The sequence below is a fragment of the Equus quagga genome, chromosome 9 (assembly GCF_021613505.1).
Source record: "Equus quagga isolate Etosha38 chromosome 9, UCLA_HA_Equagga_1.0, whole genome shotgun sequence".
NCBI classification, from domain to species: domain Eukaryota; kingdom Metazoa; phylum Chordata; class Mammalia; order Perissodactyla; family Equidae; genus Equus; species Equus quagga.
Genome location: NC_060275.1, coordinates 78892290 through 78912302, shown reverse-complemented (window position 1 = coordinate 78912302; position 20013 = coordinate 78892290). Strand labels below are relative to the sequence as shown.

Genomic DNA, 20013 nt, shown 5'->3' with positions numbered 1-20013 from the left:
AGGATAACTTTCTTCATGTTCTTTTAAGAATGCTTTGTGATTCAATCTTAAGCTTAACCATCTTCTTTGAATTTATAAAACTTTACCATTATCAAATAAAGGTAACTTCGGAAGGAAAGAAAAAAATGGATGGCGTACGCATGGAAGAAATGGTACTGAAAACATAAATCATCGAGGGGGATACCATGGTGGAAATTCCCGTTCTCGTAGCAGTATTTTCCATTCTGGAAAAAGCCAAGGACTACATGAAAACAACATACCTGACAATGAAATGGGGAGGAAGGAAGACAAGAGAGAACGCAAACAGTTTGAAGCTGAGGATTTTGTAAGTTTCTTGTAATTTTAATACAAACGAGGTTTCTGTAAGTACCATTTTAGCATCAAGGTGCTCTCATGAGGTTTTATCAGTATACCTTGTTTTCTATAGAGATCACACTTGACAGGTCCAATTATTTTTAATCCTTACATTTTGTGAGGTTTTTGTTCATAATTTTCCCCTCCCCTAATTCTCTCCCTTTTTCTCTCCTCCACCTGCTTATTCCTGTGTCTCATCTTGTGGTCTTTTAAAACTTTTGATAAATTTATGTCCTTTTATTCCTTATAGAAATTTGAACAGTTTCCCTTAGAAATGATGGCTGAACTTAATTGCTTATTTGAAAGTGCATCATAATATCTCTAAAAAGCTGTTAAGCTTTTGGAAAGGATGTTTTACCGGTATATTTTACTTGATGGTCTGTTTTAAGTAATACTTGATTATTCATGTGTGACATTTAAACTAACCCCAGGATAGCGCTCCTTGTCTTTTAGCTACTTTGTCTATTCAGAAGTTTCATTGTGGTTAGGGAAGGCAGGCTAATTGTTAGCCTGGGTCACATACAATTAGGAATGTTAACTCCACTATTGAAAACAAGTATGAACTAATTAGAAACAGAATTTTCTTAATTTTTTCTTATCACTAAATCTTCACCATGTGGCTTATCTAAACACTATACTTCTCAAGCTACATAAAATTGATCTAGTATATAATCTTATTTATCTAGTTGTGATTCATTCCTGGTAATTAATTTTTTTGTATATGTTGTTCGTTCTTCATTTAACATATAGTTGAGTGGCTCTGTGAGTCTAGCTGTTATTGGCCCTCAGAATACGTAGGTGAACAAGATAGAGAAGGTCCCTACTCTCATTGAGTTTCTATTCTATAGGGGACATTCAGAACATAAAAGGAAAAATAGTATTCTGCAGAGAATTTAGACAGGAAGTGACTTGGTGACTTCTTTGGTTTGGGAAAGGAGAGGTTTTTCTAGTGAAGTGACATTTAATCTGGGACCTCCTTAATAAGGAGTGAGCTTTGTTAAGACTGGGAGGAAGAAGGGAAGAGTTAGTGCAAAGGCCTTAAGGTGGGAGCAAGCTTGTAGTGTTTAAGGGATAAAAATTAGGGCAGTGTGGGTAAAAAGTAGTATTAGACCAGGTTAGAGGGGTAAGAAAGGGTTTCAGTTGAGTAGGGCTTTTGTACATAAGGGTAGAGAATTTTGGTTTAATTCCACATGCAGCAGGAACCCTCTCTGGAGGGAAGTCATGTTATCTGATTTTAGTTTTTTAGACTGTGCCAGTTCTTGTATCTCTCTTTTTTTTTTTTTAAAGATTTTGTTTTTTTCCTTTTTCTCCCCAAAGCCCCCCAGTACATAGTTGAATATTCTTCGTTGTGGGTCCCTCTAGTCGTGGTATGTGGGACCCTGCCTCAGCGTGGTTTGATGAGCAGTGCCATGTCCGCACCCAGGATTCGAACCAACGAAGCACTGGGCCGCCTGCAGCGGAGCGTGCGAACTTAACCACTCGGCCACGGGGCCAGCCCCAGTTCTTGTATCTTAAATGGGTTACAGTGAGCAGGGAGACCAGTTAGGCAGCAGTGTCCCTAGTTCAGGAGAAAACAGTGGCTTTAACTGGGTAGTTGTGGTAAGTGAAGATAAGTGATTTTGGATATGGTTTGATGGTAGAATGGATGGAGGGTGGATGTGAGAGAATTTGATAGATTGGATTTAGGGCAGGGGAGTTGTGAGGGAAAGACCTTCTTGGGTCCTGTAATCAAGTAACCTTGGGCTCACTATGCCTTCTCATTTTTATGGTCCATTTTTTCCACTTGCTAATTACCACAAAAGGGAATTTTTGTAATATAAACAAACCAGGCATGATAGTAGTATGCTCTCATAGTGTCTGAGGGTTGAATGAGTAGTACAAGTAAATCACTTAAAACAGTGCTTGGCCCATAGTAAGCACTCAGTAAAACCTAGTTTTTGCTCTTGTTATTATTATACCCCACCTCCACTTGTAAGGTGGTGGGCCTTAGCTATTATAATCCTATACCTGGAATATAGACCTATAGTGTAATTTCTAATACTATATTTTTTAAGAAGCACGTATAACCTCCACTAAAGTCTTCTCAATCCTGTGTAGTTTGTATCAAGGAATCATACTGGTATGTGTGCATACTCTTTTGGGACTTTGCTGTAACGTCAGTAGAGTGTTAATTAACTATTGTGGGTAATTAAATATTTATATTAGAATTCATTTTATTCAAATGTGTTAAGAGCCTTCTTTAAGGCGGGCTATGTTGCTAGGTAACGTGGAAAATATCTGATACAATTGCTGGAAGTTTAGGATTCTAGAGAGTGAATGCGTATACTAAGATTAGCTTTAGAGTAGACATTTAATGCTCAACTCAGTTTTGTTCTTAATATCCTGAGCATCACTTGTTGAAATAAAAGTTTGCCCTTTGCTTTGAGAATGAGTGTGTTAACTAAAGCACCTAGCAATGAAAATTTAACAGAATAGTTGGGAAATGATCTGATTTTCCTCTTCCCTGCTTCTTTTTTATTTTTACTTTTTTAATTTCTTTATTTTTTTTGAAGAAGATTAGTCCTGAGCTAACTACTGCCAATCCCCCTCTTTTTGCTGAGGAAGACTGGCCCTGAGCGAACATCCATGTCCATCTTCCTCTACTTTATACATGGGATGCCCACCACAGCCTGGCTTTTGCCAAGCATTGTCATGTCTGCACCCAGGATCCGCACTGGCGAACCCCAGGCCGCCGAGAAGTGGAACGTGCGAACCTAAATGCTGTACCACCAGGCTGGCCCCTTCCTTGCTTCTTGACCTTATGCTAAGAAAGGATGATTCCTCAGATTCATGCAAAGACTGCATTCTCTTGAGTTTGCTCTAGGTTTTTTCGTTTGTTTGTTTGTTTGTTTTAGTTCACACCTTTTCCTCAGGTAGTTGGGGATGAGGAGAATATTTGAAGACACTTTCCTTGTTTTCCCCTGACTAGGAGTGAGTATAGATAGTAACCATTTTAATGGTTAGCAGAATAAGATGAAAGTAAGTTTTATGAATAGTTAGTTTTTAATCGTTAAAAGAGTTGATAATGTGTCAGGTTTTTTAGTTTGGTTTGAGGTTACTTTTAAAAGAATTTATTTTTAAAATGTGAGCAGTTTAAACATTTGTTTTATTCTTTAAATTTCCGTTTTCTTTCAGCCGTCTTTAAATCCTGAATATGAGAGAGAACCAAATCAGAATAAATCTTTAGCTGCAGGTGTATGGGGTAAGTAATTTTTGATCTATCTTTGAGGGGTATAAAATATTATTTGTAGGTTTTACTTATTTGTGTTTTGTAAAATAATAGGCTAGAGTTAAACTTTCTCCTTTAAATATCTGTTTTTGATATGCTAAGCTACGAAAAAGGTAACATCTTTAAAAACAAGATATTGAGGATAGAAGAAGAGTTTGATTTGAAATAGTTGATTTGCATATGTTAGTACCATTAAGTATACTCAAATAAGAGTTTTTTTTTAAATGGTCATAAGTTAATGTGATGAACTCATGTTGTTTGGAGAGAAGCCTGATCTAAAGAAACAAAAAACTTAGTTTAAATTCATTTTTAGTTTTTCAAAGTTGAAAACTTAGTCAACTGGAAAGATAAATACTTCTAATCGTAGTGTGACATAAAATTAATCTTTTTATCTACGAAAATGGTTATACATAGAGAGTATTAAAAATCTATAAATTTGCCTATGGAATTAGTCTATGTTTGAAATTATTTGCCTTTTTGATTGTCAAAGCTTAATGACAGTTCTTCTGGTAATAACGCCCTTTTCTTTAAAACTGCTGAGAGTTTAATTTGATAGCATCTTACAGAAGATTAAACTGCACTCATATAGTACAAATTAGACAGCTTGTTCGAGATTCAAGTGAAGTTTAAAATAATGAAAAAATTTTAAATATGAACATTTGATATCTGAAAAATAAATTTAATTATTTGATACGAAATTCAAAGGTGATGTATCCACTTTGGAACTTGTACACATGTTCATTTGTATTTTTCTATTGAAAATCAACAACTTACCAAAACAAAAGGATTGTGGCTTATGACAGCATACTAGTCCTAACAATAAAGGCATTATTTTAAACTTTGCCACTTCCTATGCTGTTCTTTATTGTATTTATGGGGTGATACTCTAGGGAATTATTTTGTTTTCTTTTGATCTCCCAATTTATTTAAGGGCTTTTTGAGGGTGGGGGTGGGGGTGGTCAGACACTTTTGTTAGAACCATGTGAATGGCATTGTTTTTTCTGTATTGCAAATTAGTATTTCTACCACTCTCCCCAGGCCTACACGCCCAGACACACACATACCCAACCAAAAAAATCTCCCAAGCTCCTCTCTTAGGTATGTTTCCTTATTATTCAGTTTTTCTGGGAACAGCTGATTGCATAAGAATATAGAACCACCTGGAAGGTGTTAAATAGAATCTCTAAGAAAGTAGGAGTAATTTGGATTTGGTTACAATGAAAGTAACTAAAAAATCAAGAATGTTAGTGAGCGTTTGTCATATAAAACTACCTATAGATACTATTGGTACTGATCCTTGGTTAATTTAATAATTTTAGAAATGATTTAAAGGCAAATACATCTGAAAATATTGAGAATAAAATGTATTAATTTAAAGATTTTGGTTCTACTGTTTCAGGGTTGATCTAAGGATTTTGAGCACTAGTTGAAAAGATGTTTAAAAGGAAGATGTGCTCTTTACTGTGTCTTAGGTAAACTAAGAAGTGTGTCTGCATTAGAAAAAAGAAAATGGTTAATTGTGGCTTGGTTAATTGTTAAATTCCTAGTACTTCCCATAGGAATACAATGAAGCTTTCATTGTATTACACTTCACTATTCCTTTCTCACTCTTCCCCCTGGGTTCCCAAATATTGTTTTCCCCATTGCAACATTTAAATTAGCTATGTTCCTGAGGAAGACATGAGAGAATTTTAGGAAAGACTTCAATAGAACTTTTCTAGTCCTTCTTCCTTCCAGGTAAGTCAAAATTTAATAATGGAAATGTAATATGTATTAAGGAAACAAACCAGTTTGTCCCTGAAACTATCCTTTTGTAGTTTAAAAGTTGCAGGAGTCTAATTGTAGTATCCCAATTTAAAAAATATCTTGAGGGAACGTAATTAGGCCATTTAAAATATAGTTACTTAAGTTTAATTCTACTTAGAATTTAATTAGTTTTATTGGAAACACCTTCATGCAGCTTCTATCTTTGACTTCTATAGTGTTTTGGTCTTAACCAGGATTGCTCTTGTTTGGTGCCCAAGAGATTACTTATTGAATTAATCTATCTCCATGTCCTTAATAATTTAAAACTTAAGCAAAAATTCAAGGTACTTCAGTGTACCTGTGAGAATTTTAAAATAATTTAGTTGTGTGATTGATTTATTTGGGGGGGCCATGAGAAAGAGAAAAATGCGTTGTGTTTGTATGTTTGTTTGCAGTTTGAGACATTAGTGACAGTTGATTTGTGTCTTTTCAGAATTCCTCTAGGCTATTTTTGTGTCAATGCAGTATGTCAGCAACATATTATTGACACAGCCTAACACTTAGTGCCTAAGATACTAAATAATGAAAAATTTCAGTCACTAGTAATTAACTTAAGCATTGTCTTTGTTTCAACTCAGTATTTATATTTGTGTCTATTCCTTGATAGCTTGATGAACTTTCCTGAGTTTTGCTTATATTTGATATGCTACTAAAAGAGCATCAGAGTTCATTTTTAAGAATTTTGTTTGTTTAGCTTTCTGAATAAAGCAAATTGATGACCAGTTCTTAAAGATGGGTTGTTTTCTAGAGAATTCCAATGATATTAGCCATAAGCATACAGATTGAGTGAAATGATTGGATTAAATGAGTTAGATTATGATGCAAACCAGTGAGGTGGTCGTCCCGTCCCCCCCCCCCCCCCCCTTCACCAACTTTGTAAATGAGATTAAGAGAAAGGAATAATCTTTATTGAATTTCTTTGTAAAAGCATTCTGTTGATACATTATTTATGTATTGAAATGGCTCCACTTTCTTTCAGTGTCTTATATGAAAACAGTTAAAATTATAATGAAGAAAAAGGTAATGCAACACAAGTTTAAGGTTGAGAAGGGAAAATTAATAGGGTTTGATTAGACAGCTTGACACATATAGACTTTATTTGATCAGAGTTAGAAATATTACTTGTTCATCATATAAGTTATTTTTATTTTAGAAGTATATTTCTTTAAGCTTAGTCTTCATATGAGTAATATAGGGGACTTTGTTAAAGGAAAAATACCATACTTCTGCTATTGACAAATTTTAAATTAGTAAAACTCTTTTGATTAAAATTCTGATACTACTATAAAACAAAACAGATTTGTACATTAAATAAAATTCAAAACCAACAAAATTCAAACAGCATCAATCTATAGAAAAATAATTTCTGTATTAAAATTAGTGTTCAAGGTAGGAATTTGTTTTAATTGCTGTGGTACAGTGTCTTTGAGTATTATTGTGTCTTATGTGACTTAAGTTTCCTCCTCATTAGTGTGAAAACTTAATTCAGATACTGTTTACCCATCACTTGGTTATATGCTTTTGTTCACACATTAAAGTTGCTGCTTTTTTTGTGTCAAGATAATGAGGAAACTAAGTTAGTAATGGCATCAATGTGATGGTGAAGGAAAGGGTGGACCCCGACATCACTTAGTAGTGCACACTTAGGCTTCTTATTCTGACCATTCAGTGTAGCTTATTATTAGTATTTTTAGTTGAGGATGGTAAACATTTTGAAGTATCTGGCCTAACAGTTCTTTAATTTTCATTTTCTTTAGTAGTATAATATAGTGGTTAAGTGCATTGGCTTTGGACTCAGGTAGATCTGGACCCTGACATTAGGTCTTTTGCTTATTGGTTATTTAGACTTTGGACAGATTACTTCATCTCTCTGAGTGGATTTTCTCATCTGTGAGATGAGGATGATGACAGCAATTCTAATGAGAAAAGCATTGTTAAATATTAAATTACCTACCATATAAAATCCTCGCGCATGTTACAGGTGTTTAATAAATGTTAGCTAATTATGTCGTTAAAATCCAATAAATGAGGGAGATGGTAGTAGATTTATTAAAAGGCAAAAAAAAAAGGAATTTCTAAGTGATAGTTCAAAAAATAAATTAAGAATTGATTGAATCAGAAAATACGTGGGGCCAGCCCTGCTGCCCTAGTGGTTAAAGTTCGATGCTCTCACCACTTTGTTGGCCCAGGTTTGCTTCCCGATTGTGGAACCATACCACCTCTCTGTCACTTGCCATGCTATGGTGGCAGCTCACATAGAAGAACTAGAAGGACTTACAACTAGGATATACAGCTATGCTCTCAGGCTTTGGGGAGGAGGAAAACAAAAAAAAAAAAAGGAAGATTGGCAACAGGTGTTAGCTAAGGGCAAATCTTTCCCTGCAACAAAACCGAAAAACCCCACATTTAAAAATAAATAAAGTATATATATATATATATAGAAGGCAACTATATGGAGAGTGTAGTGAAAGAAAAGGAGGAATTGAGATGTCAGCTCTGAATTATGCATGTGGCCAATTTCCTTTGTATTGTATATAGCAATATTTTAATTCTGATCTTCCAAAGAATTGAGCTACTCCTCCACCACTGACTTTGTATTTAAGGACTAAAACTAATTATTTTATTCATAGATACTGAGAGAGCATGAATAGCAAGATAATAAAGGGATATTTAAAATCACTTATTGTCAGATTCCACTTGTTTGTGAGGAAAGAGGGAAATAATGATATAAAAAATCCAGAACTCATACTTACCTTCAGATGTTTTGAACTTAAATTTGAAGAATTCCTGCTTATATGAGCTTGAGGTAATAAAGCACATGTAAGTTGAAGGACGTCACTGAGGTCACTTACTTTCTAATTCTTTTATATGTGTTTATATCTTTCATCAGTACATAAATTTTCTCTTTAAAAGAATAAGCAATTTGAGTCTTTTTTCATATAGTTTACCAATTAAGAAAGTCAGTGGAGAAAGTGTAGAAGGAGACATTGGATACTGTTGGAATCCAACAGCTTCAACAATTAGCTTGGAATGTTTGTGTCAGGAGAATTTGTAGAGATACTTTGAATAGATGAACTAGTTTATAAGTAATATAGAATGGATGTAAGTGACATAAATTTAGTTTTGGCTATCACCCTTTTCTTTGCTTATATGTAGTTAACTACCATTAAGAACACTTGTTCTTAAATGGGCAGGTTTATGTAGTAAATTCAGCATAGTTATACATGACATAGGTTAGTTTTTATGTTTATTTCTTTTACAATTTGTCTCGTCTTCCTTACTCTTGTGGGTCAACCTAAAATTCTCAAAAAAAGACACCTTTAATTTGAAATATGATTAGAAGCAAATCATAGTGGAGATAGTGTATGACTCTTCTGAACCTTTTTTCTAGTATTTATTTTAAAGAAAGCATTTCACAGTAACTCTGAAACAGGAGCTATTTTCCATTTTATAGTAAGGTTGGAGCAAGTATTCAGATTTTGTAAATCTGGTACAAAAGCACATGTTCTTAATGTCTGCACTATAATATTTGAATATGAATACTTAATAAATATATTGACACTATGTCTGCTTCTCTTCTCTCCTAATCTCTATCATGTTCCTTTAGGCACTTTTATCATCTTTTACTTTGCTACCTACTCTTCTATGATTGATTTCTCATGCTTTACCTTTCTTCTTTATAGGGTATTCTATTATTCTTTGCACTGAAAGCCTCTGAGGTAACAGCCAGAATATTACTAGGTGTCCAGGAATCCAGTTTTAGAAAAGGTGAACTTTGTAGTCAGAGACTATATTGAGGCTTAAAGATAAATGTACCTGCCTGCTTATCTACTCTCCTTCTCTTCTGCCTTCTAGGTTTTTTGTTTGTTTAAGTTTTATTGAGGTCATAATAGCTTATAACGTGAAATTTCAGTTGTACGTTATTATTTGTCCGTCACCATATAAATGTACCCCTTCACCCCTTGTGCCCACTCCCCAACCCATTCTCCTCTGTTAATTGCTAAACTGTTCTCTTTGTCCATATGTTAGTTCATATTCCACATACGAATGAAATCATACAGTGTTTGTCTTTGTCTGGTTTATTTTGCTTAACATAATACCCTCAAGGTCTATCCATGTTGTTGTGAACGGGACAGTTTTGTCTTTTTTACGGCTAAGTAGTATTCCCTCAGCAAATATACACATATATTGTATGTATATGCACACGCACACATACATACCACATCATCTTTATCCAATCATCAGTCGATGGTCGCTTGGGTTGCTTCCACTTCTTGGCTATAGTGAATAATGCTGCAGTGAACATGGGGGTGCATAAATCTCTTTGACTTGTTGATTTCAAGTTCTTTGGATAATAATAGTGGGATAGCTGGGTCGTACGATATTTCTATTTTTAGTTTTTTGAGAAATCTCCCTACTGTTTTCCATAGTGGTCGCACCAGTTTGTGTTCCCACCAGCAGTGTATGAGGGTTCCCTTTTCTCCGCATGCTCTCCAACATTTGCTATTTTTTGTCTTGGTGATTATAGCCATTCTAATGGGTGTAAGATGATATCTAAGTGTAGTTTTGATTTGCATTTGCCTGATGATTAGCCATGTTGAACATCTCTTCATGTGCCTATGCTCCATCTGTATATCTTCTTTGGAGAATTATGTGTTCATATCCTCTGCCCATTTTTTGATTGGGTTGTTTATTTTTTTGTTGTTGAGTTGTATGAGTGCTTGCTATATTTTGGTGATAAACCCTTTGTCCAATAAATGGTTTGCAAATATTTTCTCCCAGTTGGTGGGTTGTCTTTTCGTTTTGTTCCTGGTTTCCTTTGCCTTGCAGAAGCTCTTTAGTCTGATGAAATCTCACTTGTTTGTTTTTTCTTTTGTTTCCCTTGTCTGAGTAGACATGGTATTTGAAAAGATCCTTGTAAGACTGATGTCAAAGAGTGTACTTCCTATATTTCTTCTGGGAGTTTTATAGTTTCAGGTCTTACCTTCAAATCTTTGATCTGTTTTGTGTTAAGTTTTATGTACGGCAAAAGACAGTGGTCTACTTTCATTCTTTTTCATGTGGCGGTCCAGTTTTCCTAGCACCATTTATTGAAGAGACTTTCTCCATTGTATGTTCTTAGCTTCCTTGTTGGAGATTAACTGTCTGTAGATGGGTGATTTTATTTCTGGGCTTTCAATTCTGTTGAATTGATCTGGGTGTCTGTTTTTATACCAGTACCATGCTGTTTTGATTACTATAGCTTTGTAGTATATTTTGAAGCCAGGGATTGTGATGCCTCCAGCTTTGCTCTTTTTTCTCAGAATTGCGTTAGCTATTTGGGGTCTTGGATTGCCCCATATGAAATTTAGGATTCTTCTATTTCCGTGAAGAATGTCATTGGGATTCTGATTGAAATTGCTTTGAATGTGTGGATTGCTTTAGGTAGTATGGACCTTCTAATTATATTTAGTCTTCCAATCCATGTTCTTGGAATACTTTTCCATTTCTTTACGTCATCATCAATTTCTTTCAATAAGACATTATCTTCATTGTATAGGTCTTTCACCTCCTTGGTTAAATTTATTCCTAGATATTTTATTCTTTTTGTTGCAGTTGTACATGGGATTGTATTCTTTAGTTCTCTGTTTGTTATTAGAATATAGAAATGCAACTGATTTTTGTAAGTTGATTTTGTACCCTGCAACTTTGCTGTAGTTGTCGATTATTTCTAATAGTTTTTCAGTGGATTTGTGGATGTTAAACCTTCCCTGCTTCCCTGGTATAAATCCCACTTGATCATGGTGTATGATCTTTTTAATGTATTGTTCTATTCGGTTTGCCAAAATTTGTTGAGGATTTTTGCATGTATGTTCATCAGGAGTATTGCCCTGTAATTTTCCTTCTTTGTGTTGTCCTTCTCTGGCTTTGGGATCAGGATGATGTTGGCCTTGTAGAATGAGCTGGGAAGTGTTCTGTCTTGAGTTTTTTGGAATAGTTTGAGAAGGATAGGTATTAAATCTTCTTTGAATATTTGGTAGAATTCTCCATTGAGGCCATCTGGTCCTGGACTTTTATATTTGGGGAGGTTTTTGGTTACTGTTTCAGTCTCTTTACTGGTGATTGGTCTATTCAGATTCTCTATTTCTTCTTGATTCAGTTTTGGGAGGTTGTTTGAGTCTAAGAATTTACCCATTTCTTGTAGCTTGTCTCCAATTTATTGTCATATAGTTTTTCATAGTATTCTTAGAATCCTTTGGATTTCTTTGGTATCTGTTGTAATTTCTGCTCTTTCATTTCTAATTTTATTTGAGCCTTCTCTTTTTCTTAGTGAGTCTGGCTAAGGGTTGTCAGTTTTGTTTATCAAGGAACCAATTGTTTCTTTCATTGATCCTTTCTAGTGTTTTTTCTTTTTGTTTCAATTTGATTTATTTCTGCTCTGATTTTTTTTTTGGTGGAAGATTAGCCATGAGCTAATTACTGGCAGTCCTCCTCATTTTGCTGTGGAAGCCTAGCCATGAGCTAACATCCGTGCCCATCTTCCTCTGCTTTATATGTGGGATGCCTACCAGAGCATGGCATGCCAAGCAGTGCCATGTCTGCACCCGGGATCCAAACTGGCAAACCCCAGGCCACTGAAGAGGAACGTGCGAACTTAAATTGCTGCACCACCGGGCTGGCCCCTCTGCTCTAATTTTTATTGTTTCCCTCCTTCTGCTGAGTTTGGGCTTTGTTTGTTCTTCTTTTTCTAATTCTTTTAGGTGTAGTTTTAGATAGCTTATTTGGTATTTTTCTTGTTTGTTAAGATGGGCCTGTATAGCTATGAATTTCCCTCTTAAGACCGCTTTTGCTGCATCCCATATGAATTGGTAATGGTGTGTTTTCATTTTCATTTGTCTCCAGATATTTTTTGATTTCTCTTTTTATTTCTTTGGTGATCCATTGGTAGTTTAGTAGTATGTTTAGTTTTCACATATTTGTCACTTTCCCAGCTTTTTTCTTGTAGTTGATTTCTAGTTTCATAGCATTATGGTTGGAAAAGATGCTTGATATGATTTCCATGTTCTTGAATTTATTGAGACTTACCTTGTTCCCCAACATGTGGTCTGTCCTTGAGAGTGTTCCATGTGCACTTGAGAAGAATGTGTATTTTGCTATTTTTGGGTGGTGTGTTCTGTATATATCTATTAAGTCCATGTGGTCTATTTTTTTGATTAAATCCAGTATTTCCTTGTTGACTTTCTGTCTGGCTGATCTGTTGATGTGAATGGGGTGTTAAGGTCTCCTACTATTACTGTGTTGTTGTTAATATCTCGTTTTAGGTTTGTTAATAGTTGTTTTCTGTACTTTAGTGCTCCTTTGTTGGTTGCATATATATTTATAGGTGTGATGTCTTCTTGGTGGAGAGTCCCTTTGATCATTATATACTGCCCCTCTTTGTCTCTCATTACATGTTTTATCTTGAAAATTCTACTTTGTCTGATAAAAGTATGGCAACACCTGCTTTCTTTTGTTTGCCATTAGCTTAAAGTATCTGTCTCTGTTCTGATTATTTGTTTAGTGGTTACCATGAGATTTGTATAAACGTCTCCTAGATAGCCCATTTTCTGAGAGGCTCTTATTTCCTTAGACTGAGCCTATTCCATCCCTTACATCTTCCCCGTCTAAGTTGTTATTGTCTCAACTTATTCCATCTTCTGTTGTGAGTTTGTGGTTAAAGTGACGAGTATATTTATTTTCGATCTTTTCCTTCCCTTTATCTAAATGTTATAATTGTTTGCTAACCTGTTCTGATGTATAACTACAATTTTCTGATTTTGTCTACCTATTTATCTCCTGTCTCAAGGCTTTGTAACCCCTTTCTTTTTTTTTCAGGTACGAGGGCCTTCTTGAGCATTTCTTTTGGGCGGGGGGCCTTGTGGTGATGAACTCTCTGAGCTTTTGTTTATCTGGCAAAGTTTTTATTTTTCCTCATATTTGAAGGATATTTTCACTGGATAGAGTCTTCTTTGTTGAAACGTTTTGTCTTTCATAGTTCTGAATATATCATTCCATTCTCTTCTATCCTGTAAGGTTTCTGCTGAGAAATCGACTGAAACCCTGATAGGGGTTCTTTATTAAGTTGTTTCTTCTGCCTTGCTGCCCGTAGTAATTTTTTCTTTGTCATTGACTTTTGCCAGCTTTACTACTATATGTCTTGGAGAACGTCTTTTTACAATGATAGTATTAGGAGTGCCGTTGGCTTCTTTTACTTATATTTCCAGCTCCTTCCCCAGGTTTGGAAAGTTTTCAGTTATTATTTCTTTTAACAAGCTTTCTGCTCCATTCTCCATCCTCTTATCCCTCTGGAATACCTGTAATCCTTATGTTGCATTTCCTAATTGAGTAGGATGTTTCTCTGGGAATTTCTTCATTTCGTTTTGAGTCTTAGTTCTCTCATTCCATCTGAAGCATTTCTATATTTCTGTCCTCAAGACTGCTAATTCTCTCCTCCATAATATCAGCTCTGTTATTCTGGGAGACCAGATTTGTCTTTATCTCAGACATTGCGCTTTTCATCTCCAACATTTCTGTTTGGTTTTTCTTTATAGTCTCAATCTCTTTTGTGAAGAGTTCCCCCTGTTCATTTATTTTGTTCCTAATTTCATTGAACTGTGTATCTGTATTTTCTTATGACTCGTTGAGTTTTTTAATGATAGCTATTTTGAATTCTCTGTCATTTAGATTATAAATTTCTGTGCCTTCAGAATTGATTTCTCAGTGCTTATCATTTTCCCTCTGGTTTGGACTATTTATATATTTCTTCATACTCTATGATGGCATGGATTTATGCCTCCGCATAGTGATAGTGTGTGGTCACAGATTCCACCTGCCGTCACTGGGTGGAGGTCAAGAGCTGTGTGTTGTGAACCTGCCATGATCACCAGCTTGCTCGCTTAGAACTGCTGCTTTTCTAAGGTATGCTTGGGCACTCTGGCTGACCAGCTGAGCTGAAGTGCTGAGCAGGAGGAGGGGTGCTTTCTTTTCCCTGTGCAATCCCGGGGGCATTTTCACTCTGCCCTCACTATCTACTCTCCTGGTGTGCTGGCTTAATGAAAACTCCTCTACCCTTTAATGGCTTAGCCACCTCTGTGTGGGGCTTTCCCACAGGCTGTGAGGGAACTTGGGAGAGTGAAGGTGCTCCCAAAGAGAGCCTTCCCTCCCCCCTCTTTTCTCAGAGCTGCACCTGGTCCTCTGCCCTGGGTCACTGCTGTTGGGGGAGGGAGAGGAGATCTCCTACCTGCTCCTTTTCCTCCACGGGGTCCAGCACCTCCACCATCAGACGTATGGCTGCGTGGGTCTCTCAGACGTGTTTTGTGTTGTGTGAATGTCCTCTGTTGGTTTATGAATGTCCTTTTTGTTCTATTTTAGGGGGAGAGTCTAGAGGAAGAGCTCAGTCCACCATGATGCTGATCCCACTCCTCTGCCTTCTGGTTTTGATCAGTGATTGCTTATGTACAAAAAATATTCTTCCTTCTTGTACCTTTAGCCTTCCATGTAGGATCATTTTCCTTCTGCCTAAAATACCTTGTTCATGATTTACCTTAGCAAGGATTTATCCTTGGTGATTGATTTTTGTCTGAAAAGTTTCATTTTTGCCTTCTGCCATATCTAGCATTTCCAAGTCCCAGTCTGTAATCCAAGAGTCTACAGGGCAGATTAGCCACCCCTTCAGCTGAGTTCCTTTGTGCATCTTCTAAATTGATGTGTTTTCCTTTACTTCTTAATGTGGGTTGAGATTACTCCTTGCTGATGAACCTTTTCCTGTTCTTTGTTGTTGTATTTGTTTTTCTTCATTATAGTAATTTTAATATAAGTATCTAGAAGGGAAAGAAGATAAATTAATTTGTTTAGTTGGCCATATTGAATTGGAAGTCTTCATCAGTCATGTTTGAACATGTTTAATTGTGTACTGATAGAGTTGCCCCCTGCTTCAACACTTGGATTCCTCTAAAATGAGACCTTGTATATCTTACTGCCTTTTGCATTTCCCAGCTCAGTCATTCCTCAGATCCCTGAGTTTCATTTAACTTAGAGTACCAAGCCATTCAGATTTTCTCTTATATTTTAATTTCAAGAATTGCTAATTTTAAGAATCTATTTTCTTACTATTTTATTCATGCTGTCATTATCAGTTTACCAAAGCTAATAATTGCAAAATTTAAGTTGTTTAATTTATCTCTGGTGTCCTTCATTGACCTCTTGTTTGAGATCTTTAGTCTTAATTTTAATTTGTTGACTTCATTTTGTAAGTTCTTCAGAAAAGGTATATATTGGTGATAAAATTTCTGTGTCCATGTGTGCCTGAAGATGTCTTCTGCAGCCTTCATAGTTTGGACCTCTTTAGGCAGCCAAGAAGTTAGAATGTTTGCCATAGTAGATTAACGTGTGTTTAAATTCTGGAAGGATGAACCATGTCTCATTTTGTTTTAGGTCCTTGTTCTTTTATCCTTCAGCATTATAATGAAGCATCATACCAACTCTATATTTTTAAGTGTTTGAAGCCTCAGATGAACTTTGAGAGTCCCTCCATGTCTAGGAGTCCTTGTTTAGTTTATTTTTTGAGATGATCCAGTAGGAAGTTTGGTTTGTTTGAGGCAGGGGCACCTTCACAGACATCTACATGACTCACAGTACCATGTCTTATTTAATACATAAAGCTAATTTTAATTTAGACTTTCTGAGATTTTTCTTTTTGAATTGATTATTTTATTCCAAACTCTCCAACTATGAAACTGATGCTTTCAGAAATTTTCTTAGGGAAGGGGAGGACATACTTCATTGCAATAATTGTGAACATGTTCATGTGTAACACCTGTTTGATTACAGATACACTGATTAAACTCTAGGAGTTTGTCTTCATACTTTAGCCACTGCAGTAGTCTTGAGAAAAGCTTTCTATTAGCAACTTTATTTTCTCGTATTGTCTTCAGAAGCCAGGATTGAGTTGGTTGCCCTGTAATTTGCATAATGCCTTCAATGCAGTTAGATGGTCAGTAAATATTTGAATTGATATTGATATTGTGAAAATAGAATTCTCTTTTTCATTAGTCATAACTTAAGTAGAAATTTAGAAAAAGAGGTACTGTAGTTCCTTGCTTATTGGTAATAACTTTATAAGTGAAATAAAAAGAAGGAAAAGAAATTAGGGAAATTCTCCTTTCAAAATGGAGGAGAAGGAAATATAATGTACTTTATATTCCATGTCATAAGAGCTATTAGGACGAAATTTTCAGTTTTTAAAAACATTAATCAAAAATATTTTAAAGTGTGATTAATTTTGATTTGGTCATAGTTAATATTCTAGGCCACTGTCTAGTTGAATTCATCTGTATTACTTTACATTGCTCAGTTCTTTGCTATGATCTGTTTGATTATGTTTTAGTTTCATTTCTCAAGCAGGAAGTATAGTTCATACTTAGCTCGATTATTTTACCCAGGGAATGCCTATTTTTTAAATATAATCAAGGTTTGGAATATACTATTCTTTTAGTGGTTTAATTTTATGCCAAAATTTAAGCTGTGTGTAACTCTTGCTTGTGCTTTATTTGTGCAGAATATCCTCCGAATCCTAAATCTAGAGCTCCAAGGATGCTGGTCATTAAGAAAGGTAATACAAAAGACTTACAGCTATCTGGATTCCCAGTGGTAGGAAATCTTCAGTCACAGCCAGTTAAGAACGGGACTGGTCCAAGTGTTTATAAAGGCTTAGTCCCTAAACCTGCTGCTCCACCTACAAAAGTAAGTTATAAATTGTTAAAAATGCAAGTTTTAAATTGATATCAATTGAGTCACTTTGAGAAAAGAATGTTAAAAATTTTATACCAAAGTTTGGGGTTTTTGGTGGCGTGTTGACTTCTAAGTGGAAGGAGTTTGTCCATTGTCATTAATTTTAATTGTCTTTTTAGTGGTGTGTCTGTTTGTCCTTGTATGTATTTTCTTGTTTTAGTAGTAGTAAGTGAAATCTATAAAATTTTTGTTTTCCTAGGTGCATCTATGATGTATTTGCTTAATGATAGCATAATGCTGTTTCCTTTGTGTTCAGTTTTAGGTTTTTGAAACTCCTACTTGTGTTTTCTTGATATTAAGCAAAAGAAACCTAACTTTAGATTTATAAAACTTTGAAAATATAGCAGCATAGTCAGATGTTTTTATCTGAATACCAACCTTTGATTTTATTTGTGCAAAAAGACAGAAGAGAACCATGTAGGAATGATGAAAGTATAATATAAAAATAATTGTTTTTATGAGCCGCATGTAGTCATCTTTATTTTATAGTGTTCACTTTGTTTTTCACTCTTTGTATAATCTATTTTTGATATGCATTAGTATTTGTGTGTTTTTCTATAGCCTACACAATGGAAAAGCCAAACTAAAGAAAATAAAGTTGGGACTTCTTTCCCTCATGAGTCTACATATGGTGTTGGCAACTTTAATGCTTTTAAGTCAACTGCCAAGAATTTTAGTCCATCAACAACTTCTGTGAAAGAGGTATGACATTTAAAATTATTCACGAGGAATGCAGCACATTCTAATCATGATAATTAGTTAACAGTGAACAAAAGGCATAGATTCATTAAATTAATTCATTAAAATGAGACATTACAGTTCTTTCAGAAAACTCGAATCAGATACTTCCATCTGTTTGTTAACCATTTTTACACTTCAAATAGGAATGATTTTAAGATTTTTAATGAAAATTTCCAAATACCCTAAAATGTAGAGAAAATAATACAAACACCTGCATACCTGTCAACCAGAAAGAATAATCTTTAAGAAGTATGAAAATTGCCATTTTCTCATTTGTGATAGAATTATGTTATGCCATAAAATTGTACCTTGACTAAAAATGAGGATTTGTATTATATAGTCTTCTTTGGGGGATGATGGACATGTTATTAGTGTTAACACTTGGGGGTAGAGAAGAGGAAGAAGAGAGAAAGGTGTAGATACTGTTATTTTACTGACTCCAAGTATCTGACAGCTAAAGTATTTTTCACATTTGACCAGGGAGTTCCCTGACCAGTTCAGAGTCAAAAGATGCTTGTGACCACAGTCATGCGTCACTTAAAGATGGGATGCTTTCAGAGAAATGTGTTGTTAGATGATTTGGTTGTCGTGTGAATGTCATAGAGCGTACTTACCTATATGGTATAGCCTACTACACACCCAGGCTCTGTGGGGCTAATCTTATGGGACCACTGTTGTATATACAGTCTGTCATTGACTGAAATGTCATAATGCAGCGTATGACTGTATATTGTTATAATTGAAATTGCTCTGGGTACTGTATTGAAACATTGTAGCCCCTCCATACACTAGTTCTCAATCATAGGATTTTAGAGCTATGGAGGAAGGACCAGCATTCTCAGCTGATGAATTGTGGCTTAGTTTCATTGTAGTCTGTGGACCTTATTACCAACAGTTAAGCATTATGGTTTATTTCCATGGCTTAAAAATCTTTGACACAGAGTTCTAACATCCTATTTTCTGTTGTATTCCAATGTCGAAACAAAACACCCCAAACAAAAGGACTCTAGTATGTATGCCTTTCCCCCCTGCCTCCTGCCCTCCCACAAAAGTTTCCCATAGTGAAATCCTACCTGATAAACACTGTGTACACCTGTGTGTAAATAATTATAAAATAGGTCTCATTGGAACTGTTATTGGAACCTTAGAACTCTGTGGAACACAGTGTAAAACTCTGTTCTTCTTTGTATTATGGAAATGTTTAAACAATTTCAGGATTCATTTTATAAAATAGTATTTAAGCTTCTAATGTAGAATCACAGTTCTTAGTATTGTCAGACCATAATTGTTTCTAGGGTAAGAAAATTCTTCTGTTTACTCATTCAGTAAGATAGATAAAACATACAGGAATAGAGGAAAATAGACTTTAAAATCGTTTGTATCGTGAATAAAGATGAAATAGGAAGTTGTGGCAGTTTTGAACTTTATATTGACATTAGTTCTCTGTCTACATATTTATTAATATTTTTGAACTTTTTCTTAGTGTAATCGCTCAAATTCCTCTTCACCTGTTGATAAACTTAATCAGCAGCCCCGTCTAACCAAACTGACACGTATGCGCACTGATAAGAAGAGTGAATTTTTGAAGGCATTGAAAAGGGACAGAGTAGAAGAGGAACATGAAGATGAAAGCCATGCTGGCTCAGAGAAGGTAATTGAATGTGGAGTGTAACCAAACTCTTGGTTTGACATTAACATGTTATTGAACTATTGGGCAAATATCATTTAGGACCTTTGAATAAACTTTAATCAAATTTTCATCTCCCTGAAAGCAAGGCTAGCTAACTATTTGCATAAATAATGACTTCCTTTCTAAAGGAATTTTTCTTTAGATTTTTCTCATTCTGTAGTTGCTCTGCAAAAATTTAAAGAAACTCGTGTTCATAGTATGTATGTTTTCTTTTGTTTTCCCCATCTTGCCTACCTTCATTGTTTTGGTTTTGCCTTTGTTGAATAGATGTGAATACGTAGAGTCAGAAAGCTATGGGTATCCTTCATATCTTGAGAGAATGTCACTTAAATTTAATGATTATTAA

General features: G+C 35.1%; 1 protein-coding gene across 4 annotated transcripts in view; it reads left to right on the top strand.

Annotated features, from left to right (window-relative positions):
• The window catches only part of GPBP1 (GC-rich promoter binding protein 1), a 94177-nt gene that overhangs the window by 59887 nt on the left and 14277 nt on the right, over positions 1–20013 (top strand). For 3 of the 4 annotated variants that reach the window (XM_046671480.1, XM_046671478.1, XM_046671479.1), the window contains 6 exons: positions 102–325; positions 3529–3595; positions 4661–4720; positions 17004–17188; positions 17798–17938; positions 19461–19628. In XM_046671480.1, coding sequence (XP_046527436.1) covers positions 102–325; positions 3529–3595; positions 4661–4720; positions 17004–17188; positions 17798–17938; positions 19461–19628 — 845 coding nt within the window. The remainder of the gene's footprint in view (positions 1–101; positions 326–3528; positions 3596–4660; positions 4721–17003; positions 17189–17797; positions 17939–19460; positions 19629–20013) is intronic. The other variant, XM_046671481.1, reaches the window with a different exon arrangement.